Source organism: Grammomys surdaster, unplaced genomic scaffold (assembly GCF_004785775.1).
Source record: "Grammomys surdaster isolate TR1022 unplaced genomic scaffold, NIH_TR_1.0 125979, whole genome shotgun sequence".
NCBI classification, from domain to species: Eukaryota; Metazoa; Chordata; class Mammalia; order Rodentia; family Muridae; genus Grammomys; species Grammomys surdaster.
Window position 1 is genome coordinate 2,187,160 of NW_021620795.1, and position 25,495 is coordinate 2,212,654.

Consider the following 25,495-nt stretch of genomic DNA (forward strand, 5'->3'; position numbering starts at 1 on the left):
TTCATTTCAAATCGCTTCAATCTTATGGTCTAGGGGCAAAAGTGTCTGATTTCAGGAAAGCCACAGTGAATAGCATGGTAATGAATGCATTTTTAGCTGATTAAGCAGGCATTCTCCCCTTACAAACAGTCTTCCCTCTTTGGCTTGGTGGGGCTAAATCAACGGGATATTAAATGATAGTACTTTTCCCCCCTATTGACCGATGTCTTCACTTTCATCACCTTAAGATTTTAGCGTTTTCCAGGAATCCCGAGTGGAGCAGGAACAAACCCAGAGAAGCTCCACTGTATTAGGACCTTTTCGTGATTGCTTCTACCTGACCAGAACCTACCTTCTTCCTCTCCTTTTCCCTCCCATCCCCACCTCCTTCCTTCTTCCCCTTTCCTCTCTTCCTTTCTTTTGAGGTAGAGTTACCCTATGAAGGCCTGGCTGACCTAAAAATGTAGATCGTAGATGAAGCTTGGTTGGAGTTTGCGGCAATCCCGCTGCTTCTGAGGCTCCCCTTCAGAGTGGTAGGGTTGCCGGCCATGCCTCACTCTGAGCAGAGGTGCTGGCTCTTCTGAATTCTCCTTTTAAGATGGAAATTGGTAACTTGCCCTTGGGATCATGAAGTTAGGAGGAAACTATATTTCCATTATTGTTGTTTTAAAGGAAGTCTGAAGTTTCATTGTAATCTGAGGCCTGATCATCCACATCCAACAAGTGAACAGCAGGAGTGAGGAGAATTCTCCCAGATGACATCTGTGGGATGTTGTATGTAAGCCACTAGACCTTCGTCGCTGTCCTATGCCTTTGAACATGTCATCTCCACCATTGTCACTCTCAGCCAGAGGCAGCTAGGTGATTGTAATAAGCTTCCAGATGAGAATTCCTTTGCAAAAGAGTCTGGAAGGGATTAAGATGGGATAGAGGAGGTGTGACTTGGAGAGGCGTCCCCCCCAGAAACCAGAGCTCCAGACACTGTGCCCCCACCCCCACCAGTTGTACTTGCCCTCTCCTCCGAGCATCCAAATGAAGTGGGACTTGTGCCACATGTAACAAAGTACCTGGTGGGGAAAAGGGGAGAGACCAGAGGCACTCTGCAGATCATTAAACTTAGATGAGGCACTTACCGCAGAGGTTCCCAGCCTGGCAGAGTACCAGAATCACCTGAGGAAAATTCTTGGACCCCAGTGGGGTTGATTCCCAGCCTTACCATAGACACCTGCTTAAGTGAGATTTCCCAGGCAAGAAGTCAGAATTTTCTTTAATTATCTATCTATCTATCTATCTATCTATCTATCTATCTATCTATCTATCCATCCATCCATCCATCATCTATCTATGTATCTCTCTGTCTATTTACTATCTAACCTATTTGTTTATTGATTGATTGGAGACAGTGTTTTTCTGTGTAATAGCCCTGGCTGTCCTGGAACTCATTTTGTAGACCAGGCTGCCCTCAAACTCACAAAGATCTGCCTGCCTCTGCCTCCAGATGCTGGTATTAAAGATGTGCACCACCACAACTGGCTGGAGGCAGAATTTTAAAACAAGCTGTCAGATCATTGGTTAGCGGGATTTTGGGGGAGGGGATAGAGGGAGAGCTTGACTATAAGAGCATGCAGGAAATGGTGAAATCTTTTACATGTATTTATGGTGGAGAAAAGGCCTGAAATATGATTAGCACATTGGAGGCTTTGAGTTTTTAATTTTACTTAAATTCCAAGCTGGGTATGGTGGCACACACCTGTGATGCCAGCACTTGGTGTGTGTGTGTGTGTGTGTGTGTGTTTTAAGGAGATCAGGAGGCAATGTCAGTGTCAGTTACATAGTTGGAGTTAGAGCCTAGACTGGACTATATGAGACAGTTTCTGAAAATAAGAATCTTAAAAACTAAGAAAACAATTAAACATTAAATAGTTCTCTGTGGGTGGAAACCACACGGCCACACTGTTCTCCCTTGGTAGCTATATGGGGCTGGAGCTGCCTGACTGGATAGCAGGCATTGTGATAGCACAGATCTTTGTCTCAGAGCTGGGTGCACACTGACCCCAAGGGTAGGTGATGCTTAAGGAACAACAGTGAGTCATCTCACATCCAGGGCAAGCTAGGAACCTAGAAGGACTTGCCAGCTGGGGTTGGTAGGGACTGAGAAGAAAGTGTCTTGGAATCAGGACGGACCCAGGACCTGCCCAGGCAGAGAAGAGTCCTGCCAGCTGAAGAACTATGCCTTTTCTTCCCCCAGAGATGGCATCATATTTGGTCCAGGTCGTCTTCCAATTTTCAACCTCCTTCATCTTAAAAGGTGCAGTAATGAGGGCTAATGAGATGGCTCAGTGGGTAAAGGTTCTTGATAATAAGTTTGATGACCCGAGTTTGGTCCCTGGGATTTATATGGTAGAAGGGCAGAGCCCACTTCTATAAATTGAGAAATGTTCCCAATAATCCCAAAAATGTCCCCATTATTGTGTCTGAGCTTTCTGTCTACAGTTTGTGGCGCTGTTTGGGGGAGGTTTGGGTGGTGCAGCTTTGCTGAAGGAACTATGATGCCATGGGGCACAGGTTTTGAAATGAGAAGCCTCATTCTAATATCTGGTACCATACCATACCATACCATACCATACCATACCATACCATACCATACCCCATTCCTGTCTCTGCTTCATGCTTGGGTTTGATGATGTGAGCTCTCTCTTGGCTTTCTGCTTTAACTAGCATGCCTTCAGCTTGCTGCCATGATGGACTATTACTCTGAACTGTAAGCCAAAATAAACACTTTTCTGTAAGTCACTTTGTGTTTTGGTGCTTCATCACTGAAACAGAAGAGTAAGTGATACACTGCCACAGGTGTGTGTATGCTCCCCTCTATAATAAATAGTAATTGTAATACAAAAACATTTAAAGGTGGGGAAGATGGGATACTGATTACTTTTCGTTTGTTCCTTTGCAGCTATAGGAAACAGTGCACGGTTCAATCTGTAGTGAGGTTTAGCGGTGTGTGGCATGCTCGGACTTGCCCTGGGCTTACCTCCAAGATGGAGAACGAAAAGAACTTCCATGGGAGGTCAACACTGAGCACACACCCTCCCACTGGCGTTTACGATACTTACAATTCTGTTTTTTTTTTAATGGTACCTCATTTGTTGTTGGAGAAGATTTTATTTTTTTTTACCTCCTTTTCAATGGCTTGGAATTTTTTTTAAAAAAAAAAGGCTTCTATTTTTCTATAATTTAAAAATTTGACTCATCATTATTGTGTATGTGTGTGATGTACATGTTGAGTGTGAGTACGTGTGAGTCATGAGACACAATGCGGAGGTCAAAGAGCAAATTGCATGACTCAGTTCTCGTCTATCAACTGTGGGTCCCAGGAATCAAACTCAGGTCATCAGGCATGTGTGCATGCCAGGCGCCTTCACTTGCTGAGCCATCATGCCTGCCCAAGAGGATTGGTGGTTGATTACCTTCTGAGTGTGTTTTAGTGATCTTGAGACTGGTACCTTTAAAGTTAAATATGGATGAGATGTTGCTAGGTTAAATTTTTGGGAAGATGCTTAAGTCTTCATAAGACGGTTTCTCTGTGCGGCCTGGTGGTCATGGAACTTATTCTGCAGACCAGGCTGGCTTTGAACTCATCCACCTGCCTTGGCCTCCTGAGTGTTGAGATTAAAGGCGTGCAACACCAGGGGGGCAATAAGAGCTTTAAAATAACATTACTAGGTATGGTGGCCTGTTGCTGTATCTCAGTTCTCATAAGGCAGACTGGAGGATGACTACAAATTCCAGGCCAGGTAGAGACCTTGTTTGAAAAGACAAGGAAGGAAGGAAGGGAGGAAGGAAGGAAAGAGGGAAAGAAGGCAATACAGACCAAAGTGAAAGAAAGGAAGTAAAGACAGATCTTAACTAGCCAAACAAACAAAACTCCAAAATAAAATAACCAAAAAAATTAAAAAAATATTGAGTCTTCCTGACTTAACAGCAAATTACAAAAATTTTTGATCTAAGTATTATGGTGAGTATTCTGCTTGGGCCACTAGTGGGTCCATCTTGTCTCTGTATTTTTAATGTCGACACTGTTAGTGATGGATAAAACAGTTCAGTTTTCTGGGCCATGAGCTTTTAGGACCCAGTCAGTCAGGGACACTGCCCTTCTGCCTCCCCGACCCCTTAAACTCGGAATCACACCCGGTGCTGACAGCCCAGGAGGCTTGGCTCTTTCTATCAGCAGCTTTCAGGTTGGAGGGATTTGGGGTATTGTGGAAGGTGATGGAGGGGCTGCAGAAAGGCAGCTGTAGATAAAAACTGATTAGCTAATCCACAATGGTGATTGCAGGACGGAATAATGGTTTTGTTTGTTTTTCCCCCTCCCTGTTTACACCAAGCTGTCTTAATGGGAAAGCAAAAATTTCAGAATAGTACACACACACACACACACACACACACACACACACGCACATACACACACAGCTTCCTTACCTGCTATAAACCACTAGTCTTTCCTCAGAACCCCAGTTGAACTGGGCAGAGCATAGCAGTTTTGGTGAAGGGAATGGGAGGAATTCCCAGTGGAGTTCCCACGTAATCACCTACTGTTCCTCGATCCTTTCTCTTACTTAGATATGTCCTACGTATTTCTCTCCCATTATTACTTATGCAGATACGTAAGTGTGCATCTGTTTAGGAAGTGCAGGAGCCCACTGGCTGGCTTTCATGGGTCCCTTGGGAGTATCCTTGCATAGGAAAAGAGTATTTCTGAAAGAGTCTTGGCAACAATAACCTCTTCACAAAAAGTCCCAGACTAAAGTTCCCACTGAGCAGGCGTGGACTCTAGCACACCTGAGGGGACCAGGCACAGAGAGAAGAGGAAAGGGAAGTATTTTTGAGTAAGACGAAGTGAAAAGGCTTACAGTGATAAATAATAGCCTGTCATACGGACACATCCAGAGGGCCCTGTGACATGGGTCATGGGAGGAAGTCGTGGTAACTATTGGTAGAGATCACCCATTTGGAAATGTCCACAAGGCCAGCCTCACCTGATAACAGCCAAGAGTTTGAAGGCACCAGTAGGGCTGGTTTGATGAAGAACTTTGTCTCCAGGGGTCATGCCCTCTGGAAGCTCTGAGCTTAAGCAGGAGTGATGACAGGCTGTCCTGGGGAGGAACTAGTGGATTTCAAGCAGTATTTCACCTGCATCCATTGTATAGCCAAGCAGTTTGTTAGTTCTCTGCAAAAAAGGTGCAAGATGATGGTTGGAGCATGCAGCTTGTACCTCGGAATACCCTCCACCCAAACACCACTTGGTCTCAATGCTGACCCTGAACCTTTATCAAGCACCCTATGATTTGGAAGCCCCTCTCTGTGATTTATGGCTTGTGGTTCCCAGCCCCCCCCCACTCCCCCAACAGAAAACATTCATGTGTTTCTCCTGCCAGGAGTCTAAGAGGGAAGGATAAGTTCCAGTCATCATGGGGAGCTCTGAGGCTGGTTGTCACCCCGGCCACTTTTGCAGAGAGCTTTGGCTGTGGGTGAGAACATCTGGAATTGTCTTCCTATCTGTGAGAGCTGGGAAAGGCAATAGCAGGCACCATTTTCCAGCTTCTGTACCTCCTACTCCAGGAGGTGCAGAACCAGGAGGCTTGAATTGTAGCCCTGTGTTCTGGCTTGGAAGTGTGAACCTGTACCCCCCTCCCCCCCCCCCAGGGCTAGTCTTTCAAGTAAAAAAAACCACACTATTTCTTCCATTTGAATATCATAGCCATGAATATGTGGCCATCCTTAGACACTGTCCCAGGCTAGAGCCTGTAAATACATCGTTGGTGCTCTGTAGAAAAGGGTTAGTGCTGAATACCTTTAGGACTATGTGGGATTTGTGTTCTCAGCAAGCACAGAGGATCTGGATGCTGCCGGCATAGGTCTATGTGAAGCTGTCTTCCTGCTGCCTGCCTGCTTTGGGGGGACTTGAGATGATCCACCCTGGAGATGGCATCCATCTGACTGTTGGGAAGCAGGACGGTACCTCTAGCACTGCCTCCTGATCCACGTCAACCTTTTTGCCCTGGGTCCTGATGAGGATGACTTAGATGGAGTGTGGATAAATAAATACCTTCTGGTAGTACGACAGTGCTGAGCCTTGGCCAATAAAACACTTCAGAAAGGATTCCTCCCTTGTGCCTTCCTAAGGTGGCGGAAGGAAGCGGTGGCTGACAGGGAGTTAAACAAACTTGAAGGTAGGTCACATTTTTGACATACCATTTCCCTCTGCTGACCTAGCAGCTGCACTGTACTTTGAGAGGGGCTTAGCTGTTGCTATAAACTTGGGTTTGTGAAAATGTAAACTATTATTAAGATTATCTTTTTATTCATAATTTACGTCTGACGCTCTGTCTGCCTTATTTATGTTCTGTTTAAAACACTCATCCACCTTCGGTGCCCAAAACCAGCATCGCTCCCTTTGAAATGAAGGAAAGCTTTAGAATTTATTTATACCTCTCTGGTTAAAAAGGGCTCTGGGAAAGAAAGCATTAAGTTAAGGAAGCTTCCACTCCCAGTGACGTCCCCACATCAAAGCTGGGATGCAATCTGGACAGAACATTTTGATGTATTCCACAGGCAGTGGCTCTTTTCTTGGGATTTTTTACTTCCTGAGTTTGCCTGAGGCCCTCCCCCACTATTTCACTATCATCTGGTAGAAACATTTACCACTGAGGGCATTATGGAAGGAAGTGAGACACTACTCGTACCCTGTACCCTGGCTGATGGCACTGTGCTGGCCAGGCCTGGCTTCCCTGCGCCCAGACAGGAGGAATGCTGGGTGAGCTCTGCCTCAGGTGCTCTTGCCTCATTTGTCAGCCGAGAGCTGGTTAGTGCGCGAGCCAAGAAAATCTAATAACTGTTTCAGTTTTTAATAAAACGTTTCTCCCACCCTTTGTTTCCTCCTCTACTCTACCAAAAGAGAAGAACAGACTGGAATTTTAAGCACATCTGGACACTGTTTTTGTAAAACTTACCCTGAATTCCCAGAAGGAATGTATTGGTTCCCAGTTTTCACAGAAAAAAAAAATCAAAACAGTGCCTTTGTTTGTAAGTCCTGTGCTTGCGTATTCCAACAAGCCAGTAGAGAAATAAGCTGCCATGGTTTGAGAGTCCTTAGTCAGGCCCAAACACTGCCCATGTGATGCCTTTGAGCCATGTGGGAAGTCTATGATTGGCCTTTGTTTTTTTTCCTCCTAATCATAGTGGGAAGCAAGAGTTTACTTTTGGGGGATGACTTTTTTCTAATTCTATGGCTGTTGGAATTAAGGCCATGGGGCAGGGCACTTGGCGCTCTCTCCCATAAAGCCCCCTCTATGAGTACTGTAGATAGTCATGTAAGACCATTCCAAATCTGAGAGCTAGAAGGCTTGCAGTGGGAGATGGGTAGTCCAGCTTCCCTTTTCCAGGGCATATTTGTGTTCTTAGCTGAATCTTCTAGAAGCTTACCATTGTTAAGAAAGAGCTAAGAAAGAAGGGTTGATTAGGATGCATGCTGGGAGAATTACAAAATTGGTAAGTAGCTCCCCCGCACCCCCCAGACTGGGTTTGTCTGTGGTGTAGTCCTGGCTGTCATGGAACTCACTCTGTAGACCAGGCTGGCCTCGAACTCAGAAATCTGCCTGCCTCTGCCTCGCAAGTGCTGGGATTAAAGCCGTGCGCCACCGCTGCCCTGCTGGTAAGTAGCTCTTAAAGATGAACCATAACTCTACTGTTTTGGGGGAACATAACTCTGGCCAAACTGGTCATTGCAGACTTTTTTTAAATGCCCTTAAACATTATGTTTCAGCAGTTGTACCTACCAGCGTTATCACAGTAACGGAGGAGGGTCAAGGCTTTACTGCTGATGAGAATTTATTTTACGACAATTCCTTAGTATACAGATAATCTATCATTTATTAAAGATGAAAGCAATTTGTATGCTAATGAGATTGATACGCTTTTAAAATTATACATACATAATTAAATCTCAGACTCTGGGGGTGTATTTTATTAGGTAGTATACACAGAGTCCTAGGTTATCCCAGCAGGAAAACATTATAGTCTTTATTTTCAATAATTAAGCCTTAAAAACAAAAAACCACCAAGCAAACTAACAAACAAGTAGTAAATCAAGAGCCCTGAAAACACTGCTCTCGGACATAAGTGGTCTGCAGTCCGAGCCAGTGGTCTCATCTGCTCACTCCATTTGTGTGGCTGGTGGTGTAGGAAGTGGAGAGCTTGTGTTGAATGTTCACAGCCAAGGCTACATACGCTCAGCAGCAGCAGCTCTGGATCCTAGAAACACCAGGGGCTCTACACACAGTTGACCCTGAGTTGCTTTGTGGTTGTCCCACACTCAGATTAGAAAGATAATGCTTTCCTTGATGCCACATCTCTCAGCTCTCAGAGGTTAAGTTTAAGGAGCTGGGTATCATCATACATGCCTTTAAATTCATTAATTCCGGTGATTGAGAGGCAGAGACAGGCATGTGAAATCATGTATCAGAATGAGAAACAAAACAATAAAAGTTTAAGGAGCTGGGAGATTAAAAAACTATTTAAATGGTTTATCAGAATAATTATTTGATCAGCTTTTATATAATCACAGGGGTCCTTAAAATACCCATCTTGACTTTATCTTACCTAGAGCCCATTCAGTGTTCTTTATTTTAATTCTGTTTTCCTTCTATGCTCAGTGGATAGTTCCAGCAACCTCAATTTCTGTTTTAGGTCTTCTATTTTTATACTTCTTATGTATTGGCTCATCTGTCTTTGAGGTTTTGTGGCACGACTTCCTGCCTTCTAATACTATACTTAAAATACATTTAATAGGGCAGTGGTGGCGCATGCCTTTAATCTCAGCACTTGGGAGGCAGAGGCAGGCGGATTTCTGAGTTTGAGGCCAGCCTGGTCTACAGAGTGAGTTCCAGGACAGCCAGGGCTATATAGAGAAACCCTGTCTTGAAAAACAAACAAACAAAAACCAAAAACAACAAAAAAATTTAATATATTATTTTAATAATATGATTATTACTACATTGTTTTCAGTTGCTTTGTTTTTATGAAAAATTTCTAATAACCTTCTTTAGAAAAGACCCATGGAGATGACTCAGTCCAAGGGAGAGTACCTGCTGTGCAAGTATGAAGACCTGATAGATGCATTCACATCACCCATATAGAAAAGCTGCCTGGGTCCCTAGTGTCTGTACCCTTGTGGGTGTGGGACATGGATTCCCAGAGGTCACTAGCCAGCCAATTATGACTGACAAGTGAGAGCTGTGTTCATTGAGAGACCTAGTCTCAAAAGAAGTGATAAAAGACACAAGGTGTGCCCTCTCGCCTATGCATCCATCACACATGCACACAGGCATTCGCCCACCCACCACACTGTAACTTAGTACATTCATTCTAGAAAGTACAACATCAAGTCAGTAGTTGGTTGCTTTGTTTTCCAAAGTAAATTGTAAATCCCAAAGGCAAGATTTGCATTGATACTTACTTTCACTTGAAATGACCTTCCACTGCAGAAGCATACTTCAGGCTCTTGAGACACCTGGTTTGATGGATGCTGGTGGCTTTGCTGAGGTCTTTTGTAAGGTTGAGCTGACTTTACTGAATTTACACTGGATAAATGTTGGAAGTGCAGGGCATTCTTCCCTCCATGCCCAGGCTACATGTCTTGACTCTAGTCACAGAATGGACTAATTGTTTTCTGTCCCCAGCTTGCTCTGTAGAATTAACCACCGTGCTGTTTTTCTCTTGCCTCTCCTGACCCTCTGGGAAGAGTGGCAGTGCTTAGGTTTCCAGAAGCCATAATGTGATTACTGTGAAGGAAGGGAACCGTTGTCAGCCCACTTCCTGGATTTGACAGTTTTCCTTTTAATTTTATACAGTTCTGTTACTCACATGAGACCAGTCACCTAATCATAAAATCCCTTAAATTTATGTAATTTTAAAGAAACATATAGGATAAATTATAGTTAATTTGGTTATCCCTCAGAGCAGCACTCAGGACGCCACACCAGAAGACAGCCTGCTCTTGCGCAGTGCAGCACTAGTAATTTGTCTGTCTGTGCTTTCCAATACAATGTTTCTTTAGATCAAGAAAGAGGTTGGCGGCTGGGTGGTGGTGGTGGTGGTGGTGGTGGTGGTGGTGGTGGTGGTGGCGGCGGCGGCGCATGCCTTCAGTCCCAGCACTTGGGAGGCAGAGGCAGGTAGATTTCTGAGTTTGAGGCCAGCCTGGTCTACAGAGTGAGTTCCAGGACAGCCAGGGCTACACAGAGAAACCCTATCTCGAAAAACCTAAAAAAGAAAAGAAAAAGAAAGAAAGAAAGAAAGAAAGAAAGAAAGAAAGAAAGAAAGAAAGGAAGAAAGGGGTTGGCTTTGCCACTTAATAATGCCTTCCTTTCATAGGAAATATTGGTGAATGGTTAGAGCAGATTGGGGTTTAAAAAGAATTTGGTCCAGTAGTGCTAATAACTCTCACCTTTTTAGATTCTTTTTGTTACTATAATTGAAGTCTTGAGGAGGAGGAGGAACAGGAGGAGGAGGAGGAGATGATGATGATGATGATGATGATGATGATGGGGGGGGGCGTGGGAGAGGAATAGCAGACAGGAGGCTGCCCATCCCCACCCACCTCCTGCTCCAAAACTCCTGGCTCTGCCATGGGGATTTTCCCTTCAGCATCTTGTTGGAAGGCACTGGCTTTGTGTTCCAAGAGCAGGGCTGCTCATCTGACAGTGTGGCGGCCTCACCTTGACCCAGCTTCCATTCTTACTTTTGAAATGACTTTAGCTGGAAACTTACAAAAAAAAAATTTTTTTTTTTTTTTCAAAAAAAGTTTTACACTGCTTTTAATCCCTTTTGGCAAGCCCCTACTTTAGGACATAAATGTTACAGGCTTCTGATCTATTTCTGTTGTGTGCTTTGATTTTTGTAAATATTTTTGGTGGGAAGTCTGTATTGAAGGAGACAGATGCATGGATAAGCAAAAGGGTGTGTGTGTGTGTGTGTGTCTGTCTGTCTGTCTAGAAGAATATGCTGGGACCATTCCATCAGGGGAAAAATGTGCTCCTTACCTGCAGTTCCTTCTGCCTTGTCTGCCTGGGAAATTTGCTCTGCAGTTGACCTTTGCTCTCTGTGGTAATCGATGCTGGATGCCTTTAAGAGGACTTGCAGGGAAAGCTTCATGCCTGGGAATGGCATTGCCTCCTCCACCCTTGGAACATTTATCTAAACATAAAAGCATCCAGGTGGTCAGTATTTGATTTTCATACCTTTTGTTTCTCTTTTTTTAAAAACCCTACTCAGAAGGATTCAATTGGTTATTTAGGAAAATCAAATCTAGTTACTTGGCAAACACAGTTATTTCCTGGCCTAAGTATCTACAGTGATTTAATTGGTGTGTCATTGTGTGTGTGGTTGCATGTGTGTGATTTAATGGAAATTCCACGTGGTATCACTGGGAACTTATGAAGAAAGTTTTCTAGATTTATTGCTTATAGTTTTAGGGCAGAGTCCTGGTCTCCATCCAAGAGCCTAAGGAGGTTTAAAGTTGGGGGCTCATTAGTGTTTGAATTTATCCTTCCAATTACTTATCATCTAAAAATCAGTTGACAAAAGTAAAAATCAGAACCAGGGATAAACTCATTTACCCTTTGAAATTTTCGGGACTGATTGAAATAAAGCTGTGAGGGACTTGGAACTGGGTGCTGGTAGCATTCTTTGCTATATACCAACGTCTTAGTTTTAACATTGATTGTATCTCGCCACTGCTGCCATAAGAATCAGAGTTTGTATAACATGGAGATTTGGAGTTCCAGTCTATTCCTCATAGTGACATTTAGGCAAATATTTAAAACTATATCTAAAACCTAGCCCAGTTTATATGTCAACCAGAAAAACCATGCTCTGTAAAGGCAGTGTAGCAGGACTGAGAAAATCAGCTGTTTTCTTCATCTCTGGAGACTGTGAGTATTTTCCTCCATATCTAGGGCTGAACAGTTTTTAAAAAGGGAATAGGAATTAGCTACATTGTAGTTTATTTTTAAACTCAATTTCACTGAAACTTAGCTGACTTGGACTTGACTTGGCACCTGCGATTGAAAAGCCCCCCTTTCAGGAGCTTATCCCATGAAACAACATAAATAGTTGTTGCCTTTGATGATGTTACTTTGTACACTTAGCAATTCCTGGCACCTTGGACAAAGTCTTCAATTACTGGCTGGAAACAAACGCTTCTTATAAAAGTCTTAACAGCTGCCTTAATCAGGAGTCCTATTTAAAACTAACTTTATACCTCCATGACCTGCACTTCCATTTGATTTTGCTGTTAACAAAGTGAAGTCACAGTTTGATTTAGTAGGCATGGTTGGTGTTAGGAGGAACTGGAGTCTTCAGCAATCAGATGCGGGGCTGGGTGTACTCCAGCTTTTATCAAAGTTTCAGCCACCCATCTCCTCCATATAAAAAGCTGAAATTCTGTTAGAGGATTTTAATGATGGAAGATAGCAGGATTCCAGCATTTAGCAAGTCATTCTCTCGTTTGGGATCAGGGTAGTAGTTTTCTTAAAACCTGGAGCTATTCCACAAGTGTCCTGTATGGCCTTGCATCTTGAGACCTTGCAGTTCAGCCTCTAGCACATGTGAATGATTGGTCCTTGTGCTCTGTTTAACCCAGTTCTGGGTTGACTGAGAATGGCCACCTTTGCTTAGCCTTGCAACCTGTGAGAACCAGGCAAACCTTTGTTTCCAGCGGAAAGGCTTTAAAGGACATAAGATCTGAAGGCCCCTTGGAGGCTGCTGGCTTACTCTGTCAGCTTTGAGACTTCATATTTCTCTCAAGTGAGGCTGATTCCCGCAGCTGTAGAGAAACGGTCATGAATTGCCCAGAATGGCTGGAGCAGAAGCTGAGGGGAGGGCTCTGGGAGGAGAGCCTTGTTCGCATGCTTGTTAACATTTGAGGGTCTTTGACAAAGGAAGTCTAATGCCCTGCCCAGGTCAGCCGGCGTTTGCCCCGCCCCCCAGGCCCTGTTGTACACAGGAAGTCAGACGCTAATGATGTTAGTGAGGGGACAAAGGCGCCCAGCCGGGGAAGGGCCTAATTGCTGTGTCCGGCTCCCAGGCGGCCAGCCTCCAGCTGGAGGGGGCTGGGCAGGATGCTCTAAGTGTTAACACCTGGAGCCTGAGATGCTGATTTCCTGGTTTTTTGAGGGCTGGGAGGGGGCATGTGGGCTGACTTCTTCACTCACTGACACAGATTCTCAGGGGCACATTTTAGGGAAGTGGTATCTCAGAGATTAGATGCAAATGGTTTCATCTGGAGGCCAGGTTTTTAGTGTCACCCATGAGAATGAGGGCTGGTGGAGAACCAGGAGGACCGAGACTTGTACCTGCTCATCCAGACTGACTTTTGCTTTACTTCTGAACTGGCTGATTTCCTCCTTCTACAGCAAATGGACTGGGAAAGGCCAGATCTTGCAGAGGCAGACTGATATGGAAAAGGATCACTCTAGGTGGGGAATTATAGTCAGAACTGGTGGGGTGATGCTTCATTTTCTTAGAGATGAAATTTTGAGCCAGCGGAGAGCCCAGGAAGATAGGTTTCCGGCCAGTTGAGGAGTAAAGGGAGCACTGACAGGATGAAGCATGAAGGAAGCATTGGTAGGATGAGCAGTGAGGGGAGCACTGACAGGATGAGGAATAAAGGAAGCATTGGTAGGAGGAGCAGTGAAGGGAGCACTGCCAGGATGAGCAGTGAAAGGAACACTACCAGGATGATCAGTAAGGGGAGCACTACCAGCCATCCAGTTGGGACTTCACCATATTTAGGTGCAGGTTTGATTTTAGGAAGCACATCTAGAGGAAACAGTTGGAAGTTTGCATTCCAGGAGTGGATACACCCAGGCAATGCCTGTTTTCAAGTATGGTCTCTGCGGATTCTTTGTGTGTAAATGAGTGCTTAGAACCCACTGAAATTATTAAGGGTTCTGTAGGAGATTGGAATACTATAGACTTCTCCATAGAAGTTCTAGAAAAACCGTTCCCCTTAACTACACCAGAGTCTTCAATAGCCAGAAGTGTCACTCTGCAGGGATCTGATTCCGGCTGCCATCTAGCAAAGAGTCTTAGGCTGGGTCTTCTGCTGGGCTCAGAGGCAGGCAGTCTGAGTGCAGTCTTTTGGATTTTGTAGGCTGGGAATAAGAGCTTGAAGCCTGTCTCCTAAATAAGTGAGGTGGGGTTGGAGAAAGCCATGGGAAAGGAGTATAGTGTTAAGTTGTCACCCACCCATTTTAAGGTTTTTCAGTACAGGACCATCTTGTGGACAGACTTAATCATCTTGACCTACGATGTTTCAGTTAGCACCAAAATCTAAGAGGGTGGCCATCCACCCTTCTAAAAAGGAGAAACCTACTTTGGAGGCAGTATGTGTGGGGACCTGTGTAGAGGGAAGAGGCAGTGTTCCCATGGCAACATCACACTCTCCCATTTCTCGGGTATTTGTGCCGAAGAAGTTAAATTCCAGATGTGATACAGAGCTGGAGACCCCTCCTGCCTTGAGAAACCGTGTTTGAAGTGGGTGCAGCTAGGCACACTGCTCCCTGTGTGGTCCTAAGGCTTTTATTAGTAGTTAGGTTTTGAGCTGAACATTTCCTCTCAGCTTAAGCATAACAATCATGTTTATAGCTCAAAGTTCTCCACCATTGTCTAATAACTGTTTTGCTCTCTCGGAAGAGACTTCTTGAGCTTCCGAAGAGAAGTCTTTGTTCCCTTCACTGCTAAGTGAGAGCCAGCCAGTAGCTGATTTGCTGAGTGGGTATTTCAGGGGCTGGATGTTTGCTCCTTCTCTGTACCCAGTGTTTACAGAAACTGGTTAATCTCTGTCTGAGAGCTGGCTATGTAAGATAGCCTAGCTGTGGATAACCTGCCTTTTACCTTGAAGATGCCGGCTGTCTGACATGAGGTTCTTATTTCAGTTGGGGTAAAGCACAGGAAAAGGTCCGACTCTCAGTCCCAGAGGCATGTTTTATAGCCTGCCTTTGACATTTTTCAGAACTAGATGGAAAAATGCAACAGTCTGTGTGCTTGTATCAGCCATGGGACACACAGCTGAAATCCTTAGCAAAATTACTGGAGAAAGGGCTTCCCAGGGCTTTGTAAACCAAGCAGGCAGTGGGGTATTGTTCTGGTTTTTATGTATATAGCGCTGTGTGTTTATGCACACGTGAGTACTGGTGCCCACAGATGCCAGAAGAGGGCGTTGGAACCCTTGGAGCAAAGGCTTTTAACCACTGAAATAGCTTTCCATCCCTTTGCTTTATTATTGTTGTTGTTGTTTTGTTTCTCTGAACTCTTTGTTTCTCTTTTCATTTGTAGTTCTGACTGGCTTGGAACTATTTGTGTTAGGCTGGCCTTGAATTCGTGGCTGTCCTTCCACTCTATTTCCAAGTACAGAAGAAAGCTGGCTTGAGTGTGTGTCTGTTTTTGTGTCTGTGTAGTATGTGCCCATGCATACATGTATGTGTTGAGATCTCTGGGCTTTAACTATACAAATATGTTCCACATCAAAGCAATAAAAAATTATGAAACAAATAAGGAATGTTAAAACACAAATCCCGTCGAGGCTCCCATTACTTAGATTTGAGGTATCTGAGAGTCAGCTTGTGCAAAGGTCTTGACACTGGTTATCTTTAATGGGTTGGTGGAAGGCTAGGTGCAGGGTAGGGATAGTGAAGTGGAAGCCGGATGGAAGCAAGAGACGTGCGTTTGATAAGAAGGACACACGGTAATTGGCATGTGGCTCCATACTGGGGCTCAGCAATAATTGTCCCTTGAGCTTTCCTTTGGGAGCGTGAAATGAGGAACATGTGTGTTCTGATTAGCAGTGTGTCAGAAATGAATCCTGATTACGGCTTTGGTCTGGCGCACAGACCTCGCTTTGGACTAGTGATTTCCTCCCTCCCCAAGCAAATCTCTTTAATTAGCTTAAGATCTCCAGGTCTTTGGGGGCTGATGGAGTAATTGCTAGGGGGCACCCCACGTTTCTCCCTCAAAGCTTGTGTGCTCCTTGCTGGCCATCCAAGACCTTACCTCCCCAAACCTGCCTGCTGGCATCTTTTGTTTCTGATCTATGGAGGGTGAGAGAATAGCTCCCAGGAATGTGGAGAGAATGCATCCTGAACAGATCCAGGCGTGGGCTGGCTTTCTGATTCATTGTCCTTGTGTTTTGGACTCACCAAATTCTCCTTAGCTTACATCACCTGGGGCGGCTCTGCCTTTCCTTATCTCATTCTCTCATTCTCTCATTCTCTCATTCTCTCATTCTCTCATTCTCTCTCTCTCTCTCTCTCTCTCTCGCTCTCTCTCTCTCTCTCTCTCTCTGGCACTGGAGTGGGATCTGCCTTTGTTTATAAAGCCATTTGAAGCAGTACAGTCACATGACCCACTCTGCACCCCTCCTCTCTGTTGGTGATATCCATTTGTGTGTTTCTGGCCTCACCAAGTTTTTTGCAATCATTTGCTCTCATCAATCTGGAAACTCAGGGCGGAGATAATGGCAAGGATAGTAAAAAGTAGGAGCTGGCCGGGTGGTGGTGGCGCATGCCTTTAATCCCAGCACTTGGGAGGCAGAGGCAGGTGGATTTCTGAGTTCGAGGCCAGCCTGGTTTACAGAGTGAGTTCCAGGACAGCCAGGGCTATACAGAGAAACCCTGTGTCAAAAAAACAAAAAAAAAAAAAAAAAAAAAGGTAGGAGCTGGCCTTGGTTTTCAGCAGTTGGTAGGTTTGCCTGTTTGTTTGTTTGTTTTTTCTGGACTCCAACTCACCCAGAACTGAATTACAGAGGTGGCAAGCAGGTTAGGGCAAGGTGGCAGAATATACTGACGACTACATAAGGAATATATATATATATATATATATATATATATTCATTCTGCTGATGCTCATGGTGGAAACTCCATCCCTGAAGGATGCACAGGTTGGAGTGGAAAAAAGAGACAAGGTCAGCATGCTCTGGCTCTTGTGCATATGTGCCACCCCCTGCCCCTCCAGGAAAAAAAATCCAAAACAAAAACCGTATCTCATTCCTGGGCTTGGCACACAGTTAGTCTTCAATAGATATGTTTTCTGCCTAAATAAATAAATGCATGACTAAGCCAAAAAATACACAAACCTCACTTGGTGCTCCATGGTGATTTTTTTTTTTTTTTTAAATGGGCTACTCACAGAGCTGGTCAACTGCTTTGTAAACTCTTCTCTCGGAAACAGTTCTGGGCTTTCAGCTACACCATTTTGATATTTAATGAGCAGAGAATTAAAGGTACTTGTTTGTTGCCTGTTATTCAAAACCTATAAATGCCAATGCCTGTGGCCTCAGGGTGTTACATTCTTAGTTAATTAACCACCCCCACTCGCTGCCCTAACGGTAGCTTTTAATTTGTTCCAAAGGGAGCTAGGAAGCCAGGCCCTGTGCCCAAAGCTCTGCTGTGAAGTTGCCTTTGGTTGATGCACTATAGTATGAACAGGGCAGAAGCAGAAATGAGAGCCCGCGGAGGGAGGGGGCATGGGGGTAATTCTAAACTGCTCTAAAGGAATAAAATTCTAGATGCAAAAATCCTAGCCATAAGTCTAGCCATAAGTCAAAAAGCAAAGGCTAGAACACCAAATGGTGGCTGTGTGGTAGGATCTCTTCCAAACATCATGCTGCTATGGCCGGTTTCCAGAGACTGTCACAGGATTTAAAGCTATCTGAAGACAGTGGTGTCCCAGGACAGCATTTTGGGTCCATCTCTGATGGTTTAAGTGCCGTTTAGGACAGATTTAAGGCAAGTTGTGCTCTAAGTATGACACTTCCCTTTGCAAAATAAAGCAGGCCAAATGGTGCTTGCAATAGAGCTCAGCTGGTAGACTCTTGCCCATGTTCACGAAGCCCCCTGTGTTTGATCCCTAGCGCTGGTAAACTGGGTGTGGTGACACTGGCCCAAAATTCCACCACTCAGGAGCAAGAGGTAAGAGGATTAGTTCAAAGTCATCTTGCACCAAATGGGGTTTGAGGTCTGCCTGGGGTTAGGAACCCTATCTCAGAAAAAAAAAAAAGAAAAAGAAAAAGAAAAGAATCTTGACTAGACACGATAACCTTTAATCTCAGCAGCGGGCAGATGGATCTCTATGCCAGCCTGGTTCTCCATTGCCAGTTCCAGGCCAGCCAAGACAATACAAACCAAACAAACCATCAAAAAGACAACAAGAATGCTTCCATTCAAAGCAGCTAAGGAACTTTGAGAAAGCCAGTAGCAACATTCAGTGAACAGACTACACAGTACAGACCAGGAGTGAAACTCTAAGAGCACTCATACAAAAGAACTGAGAAGTGTGGGGGGTTTAACCCCTCCCCCACCCCCTTTTCTTTTTAAAAACACCTATCCCAGCATGGAGAAGCAAGGCAGGGAGATGAGAGTCTTAAGAGCAGCCCCAGCTTTCATGTGTTCTTCATACATCACCTGGCTGCACCTCAGCCTCAGGAAGGGTTGCAGAGATGGTTCTGAGTCACGTGTTCGGTACTTTACTGAACACTTGGCATCTGTCACCTCTTGAGTCCTACACTAGTCCTTTCAAATGGCTTTGTTCTTGTGCTTGTGGCTCAGGGTAGTTCAGGAACCTGCCTGAGGTCACCCAGCAGGGAGAGATTTAAGCTCCACCCCCTTCACTCCAGGTGACCTCCATGCAAATCCCTCAGAAACCCATCTTGGGGCAGGATTCCAAGGCCCAGCTATGAAGAATCAGTGTTTCCTGTCTGACTGAGGCCAGGTGACAATGATTAGCTGTGTGGGTACTCGAGGGGAGACCAGCCTGCCCTGGCACATGCTATGTGTGCATGCTACACTGAGATTCAGTTCATCTATACTGAACTGAAAATGGTTGGAAAATGCATGTGTTGGTTCTCAAGCCCAGGACAAGTGGCTAACAAAGGTGCCTATTTAACATATCTAAGTGGGCCTGGTCACTGGATTCTCCCAGCATCCCTAAATACCTACCTGTTACATGGTATGGCAGACATACTCTGCACCCTATCCTGAACTCTGCAGCCTGGGGACTGGGTTGCCCTCTCCACCACTGTCCTTCCCTATATAACCCAGCCATTTTGGTTACCTGGCTTTTTGTCTGCCCTTTACTCTCCTGGCTCTCCCCTCTCTCCTCTCCTCACATGGCCTGGCTCAGGGTTCTGTTCACTCTGGACTCTCTCAGATGTCCCTCTGGCTTGGCTCTCCTTCATATCTTCAATAAACTTTCTCCTCCACTGTACAGTCATGTCTGTCCATCTGTCCTTCTTTCCTTTTTCATTCAGCTTTTTATCCAGTTGTTGTTTTGAAAATTACCTTGAACTTCATGGCATAAGATAACACAAAATTCCTGTCGCTCTGGAGGTCAGATTTCTAAGTCTCAAGCTACTGAAGTTGGCAGTGTTGGCTCCTTCTTGATGCTGCAGGGAAGGATCCATTCCTCGCCTGGCCCAGCCTCTAGAGGCTGCCCAGTCTTTGGCTCAGTAGCTCCTTCCTCTTCTGTCCTCAAGTATGTGAATCATTCTGCAGTCAGCCAACCTCCCTCTTCATCCTGTCTCTGCAGTCACATCTCTGGTTCTCTATACCAACCCTTCAGGGTCTTCTAAGAATCCTCACACTGGCCCACCAGGATGACCCAGAGCACTGTCCGGTTTCAGCATCAATGAAGTTCATTGATTCACACAGTCCCTTCCACTGTACCTAAACTAAGTCACAAGTGTCTGACTTAATATAAAGGAAACAACAGTGTTTTGTGGGCTAGCCTGGGCACTTTGTTTCTAAAGTGGCTCCTGCAGAGCAGCTAAAACAATTTTGATGTAAGGGCAGTAGCCCTGCAGAAGAGCTACTGCTCACATGCCGAGAAACTGGCAGGCAAGAGCACTAAAGGACTTAATACCAGTCAGAGGTCTTTGAAGTACAGGCAAGAGCTGGTAGCCAGGGAGGTGCCCTGTTTTTGAGCTTCATTGCCAGACATGGTTAGTTTCAGGGCTTCGGGGCTCCAGTTGTCTGTGGAATTAAAATCTCCACCATATTTGTGTTCACAGAAGTGCCATACTTGGAATTGTATTAACTACAATGACTATGAATGTCCAGTGAATAGACAGGCAGACTGTGTCAGGACCATAATGTGTGAAGGACCAGATAAATCAGGCAGCCTCTGGGGAGTAAGACCTGGGTGTTAGGAAGGGGTTCATGGGAACATGAAAAGAAGGGAATTCTGGGAATACAGGAGTGCTTGATGGAATTGAAATGATTTATGGGGTTGCAGCTGGGGTGGAGATTCTTTGGAGAGTTTGGCAGTTAAGGGCACATCAAGAATATGGTATAGAGGGAACTAGGACTGGGATTGTGGGAACAAAGGAAGACAGATGATGGACATGTTTGTACTACACCTTTATGCCAAAGCCACTTGAAGTCAAGGTCTGGGTCCGATCTGTAGCTCTCAGCCCTGAGGGCGCCGGATGCGTTGGAAACATCAGTGGGTGATGGATAGGTGCCACACACAAGTCTCAATGCCCTTGAAGTCAGCTCCCCCAAGCCTCCTTGGACAGCTCCCCACATTTCAGATTCCTTGTTAGGTTCCTGTGTGTACTGCACAGCACATACCCAGCTCATTAGCCTTTGCAAATGCCTGCTAAATGCTGTTAAAACCATGCCTCAATTGAAATGGAGGGGGAGCAACAAAAGATACGGGAAAGCCAACCAAGGTCCACAAGTCATGCACTCGGTGACTCAAGAGCCGCTGACACCTGCTCTTAAATGGAATGTTTTCCTTGTTGAAAAATACTTCTACACGGCTCCACGGTCTTCTTCAACCCACTTCCCTCCCAGAAGGAAACTGCTGTGCACACTCTTAAAACAAACAAACAAACAAACAAAACCATTCAGATCCTTGAGACTCTAGCATCAGGAGAGGGGAGTAGTGTCCCTCGATTGTCAGCTGCAAACACTGACCTTGGCCTCTACACTGGTCTTCTTCCTGTCTGGATGCGCCCAGTGTTACCAGCCTTTCCTCTCCCAGGCTCTGTGTACATCTTGTATGCGTTGTTCCTACCCTACATTCATCCTTACTCAGGTTCTGCCTTATGGAGGAACCCTGTATTTCTCTGCTGCTGGCTCTTTATATTAACCACATGGGCTTTCTTCTCTAAATGGGGACTACTCGGTGGGCAATGGATTTGCAGTTTGTCTGTATCCGGTTAGTCTCCTGTGAAGGGTGAGCAAGCACCAGGCAACTTCACGTGGGTTCATTGCATACTACCATACCTAAAATAATGTCTAGCTCATCGTGGACCGTGAGTTTGTTTATATCCTGGGGCTCTGTGAGGGGGAGGAATGGTGTGGTTGGCAGTTTTGAACATTCCTAGAGGGCTGCGGGAATCTGGATGGTCCTCTTCCTGGTTGTTACTTGGGTCTCTGCCTCCTGGAAGTCAGGCAGCTTCTGTTAGTACAGACAGGGTTCCTGAGGGGTGATGGATGCTCTTAATATCTCACTGTCCAAAGTTTCATATCCTGAGATGAGCTAGAAAGGGTGGGGAAAGGAAGCTGGAGCAAGAAGGAAGCCCCGGGGGCTGCTAGGGGCAGCTAGCTGATTTAGGTTTGGTATTCTTGCTTTCTTATTCCTCCCTTGTCTGTGTGTCTCTGGGCTTGCCTAGCTCTTTCTGCATAGCTGTGATTTTTCCAAGGCCTGTGTATATCTGAACTCAGGGATATGGTTTTCGTGGGCGTGCCTGGCTTCGGGATAAGTAGTGTGAACATGTCTGTAGCATATGGAAGTGATGGGGTTGTGGCCTGAAATCCTGAGCCCATCAGAAGTGTTCTCCACATCGTGTCTCAGTGTAACAATTGCCCATTAAACACCAAGCTGCCAGCATATGGTTTTCCCCGACATCATCTTTGTTAAGTGGAAACTTTAGCTATGTGGTTAAAATATTTTCCCATCACTTAGAACTTTAGAATTAACATATTTTGGAGAATTCCCCAATTAATACCGAATGGCACTTTTGCAGATTATTAGAGAGAGATTTAAGCAGAGTCAGTAGACCTGGCTCGGCTGACTCAGAGCAGCCCTTTCTCTCGAGGAGCAGCTTTGGGGTTAGGAAGAAGTGGGGTTACTGTGAGGATCTGGTGTTCCCTCTGTGGCTACTGTAATTAAAATGGGAAGTCTGTTGGAGTTGTTACCCTACTATTAAGGCTACAGACGGCTAATGGCCACATCACCAAGAGTTAGGAGTTGGACTTTTGAAAGTCTTTTTTCTTTTTATGACCCACTCTGTGTATTTCCAACGTAGGTATGGAGGCGAGCCAGTGAAGAATTTTCTCATTAAAAGTAATGGCTTATTCCCACATTCATTCCTCATCTTGGAATGAGAACTCGTTTCTGTAGACTTGAGGAATTGCCTATCTGTCCTGCCTTGCTAGAGCTTTCGGATGAGGCTGTCTGGTGGGCGAGTTTAATAGCCAACCAGAGGATCCAACTGGAAGGACTCCATCTGGCCGTCTGGGTCTCTACCCTAATTGTATGGCTAATGAATTATTTAACCCCTAAACAGATCAGTCTGTTCCTGTTGTCTTAGGATAAAGAGTGCTCAAGATCCCTAGTGGGTCGGATTCCCTTGAACTGGAGGGTGTTTGAGTGGGTGGGTGGGGTCATGGAACAGTGCATAGGGTAGGAGCTGACCTATAGTACTGACCTGACCCTGGGCCTCTACTGTGCTTTGTGTGTTTAGAGTCTGTGGGGAGTCTATGCTGGGAAAGCAAGTTGGCTTCACTCTGTGTCATGTTCTCTCATTTTCCCACAGGGAGTGGGGCCGGCCAGCAGAAACATCGGGCTGCACAACATCACCTTCAGATATGACAGTAAGTAACCAACGTGACCACAGAGAAAGGGGCCCTTTCTAAAATCCAAAGCTCACACGCTTGTACCTAGTCAAGGACACTGCAGACTCTGGGGTTGAGGACTTTTCTGAACCTGTTCTGGGTTGTCAATAAGCATCGTAGTCTCCATTATGCCACCAAAGTGTTTGAGAGCTTGAACAGGTAAGTGTCTCCAACTCAGGATACAGCCTTGTCTTTAAGAGCAAACAGGGGTGTCAGTAGTTCTCACTAGAGGGCAAGGATAGGCTTGAAGGCAAGGATGGAGAGAGACTATGGCAAACTGGGCAGTCTGTCTGACCTGAAGTGGGCACTGGCTCTTAATTCCAGCCCATTATGGTCTTGTGGCATTCCCACTGGAATTGGCCAGATGTGGTTTCTAAGAATAACCAGAAGTTCTAGGAATAACTACCCCACTCCATAAAGTACAATATTGGCCTTTAAGATTTTTTTCCCCCCTCAAACAGAGTGTGCCAAGGAAATCTGTGTTTCAGGGTGGCCCAAGGGTCTCTAGTTGGCCATCTCTGATGTAGGCCTCAGTACCAAGTTCAGTTTCCTGTCTGTCTGTGTGAAGGGTAACAAGTGACTTAACTTTTCCGTAGCATCACTTGGAGGCTGAAATGGGGTAGTACTCATATTGTCTCCCTGTGTGGCAGGCCTCCTGTGTATGGATGCTCAGTAAACACTGTCAGCTAGTGTTACAGGTTGGTCCGAGTGCACGTGAATACAAGCCGCAACAATTTTTGCTGAACTTTCTTGACTGGATTGTTTTCTAAGGACAAGGTGACTTTCCCTCTGATTAAACATTTGCAGTCTGTTCTGTAGTCTGTTGGCTCTTGACTGCTCACTCATCTCTTAGAGAAGATCAGTGGAGTAGATCGTCTGTCCTCTGCCCAAGCTTGGGTTGTTGAGGTCATGCATACAGTGTGACAATTTTAAGATTGGAATATGTGTTTAAAACTCACATCCACAGATGCTAGCTTGAGTATTTTTAAGTATTACCCAGAAAGACTTGCGCACGTCGAGCAGGCACTTCATGTCTGTGGTGTGTATATGTCTTAGGTAAATGCCATGATGGTAATGAAAGGTTTGCAAGCCTATGATACTTGACTCTGCTAAGTGAAGCCATGTGCAGAGGATTGCCCTTTGAGTTAATGATTACTAATCTGTGCTCTCGGCCCTGGCGGATCTCGTGTTAGAGTCCAGAGCTCATCTGCAAACAAACGTTTGTGTCTGTAATTTAATATGGATTTTTATGGGGGAGGGGGAAGCTATGTAGAACTTAAACATATCTTATGGTTGTCTTTTTTTTGTTTTTGCTTTTTGTGTGTACTTTTGAGACAGAGTTTCATATAGCCCAGGCTGGTCTTGAATTCTTGATCTTTCTGCTTCAGTCTCCTGAGTTCTGGTTTTATAAGCATGTGTTACAGTGTCCTGATTTGTTGGATTACATTTTTGTCCATGTGCTGCTTGTCTTAGTTATTATTTTCTTCTTAATTCTTCATCATTTAATTAGAATTTAATTCAAGGTTCGCACTGGCTTCTGAAATATTTGAAGTTCAGTTAATTTTTTTTTTTTTTTTGGCAAAATGTCATTTAGGCAGAAAGGTTTTTTTGTAACTATAATTCAAAAGTTTAGACCAGTTAATAATTGATATAGGTCATGTTTTAAATACTGTATTCAGTGTTTTATAGTAAAAGAAAAGACACTTATCTCTTCTGTAAAGAATTTATAGCTTGATCAGTCAACTGATTACTAGTTCTGTTTAAAATAGTTAAGAACAGTTAAGCCAGGTGTGGTGGTGTACACCTTTAATCTCAGTACTCCAGAAGCAGGTGAAACTCTGAGTTCAAGTCTGGTCTACAGATCGAGTTTCAGGACAGCCAGAGCTACATAATGAGACCCTGTCTCTGGAGGAAAAAAAAGAAAAGAAAAAACAACATCAGCAAAAAGTCACTATGAGTACTAACAATGACTAGATACTTCTATAGGCGTGTGACTCTGTATAAATAGACGTTGCTGGTGTTAGTGTGTGTACACACACGTGCATGATCATCTTACGTCATAAGACATTTATCCAGTAAGCATAATATGTAATACTATGTAAAATAGTAGTCATGGTTTTATCATCATCTGCTCTAATATAAGAATTTGTTGGGTCTGAGTTGTGGAAAGAAAAAAAGTTAAAAAACCAGTTGCCAAATTTCCACCACAACTACCAAAATATAAAGATCTTATTTTCTATTCTTTGTCATTTGATGTAGTAAAGAAAGAAAATGTTTTGCTTTTAAGTCATAGCTGGGTTACACACATCTCCTGGCCTCTTTTGACCCTGTGAGCCACATTCCTTTTTTAGGCTCTGAGGGTGGTTATGCCTAATTAAGTTTTAATACATTTTCTTAATTCTTAGACTTTCTGCTTACATTCCTGTATTTATAAAAATCCTGTTGTCAGTTTTGGCATTAGGAATGGGAAAGAGTAAAACCTGGTAGCCGGTTCTTGTTCATTGTCTTTTCAGATCTTAGTAAGCAGGCTTCTTTTACATTACAGACCTCAATAAATGAAG

General features: G+C 44.6%; 1 protein-coding gene across 1 annotated transcript in view; it reads left to right on the forward strand.

Moving 5' to 3' along the window:
• Positions 1–25,495, forward strand: part of Il17rd (interleukin 17 receptor D) — a 65,457-nt gene that overhangs the window by 12,771 nt on the left and 27,191 nt on the right. The window contains exon 2 of the mRNA XM_028754099.1: positions 22,856–22,913. Coding sequence (XP_028609932.1) covers positions 22,856–22,913 — 58 coding nt within the window. The remainder of the gene's footprint in view (positions 1–22,855; positions 22,914–25,495) is intronic.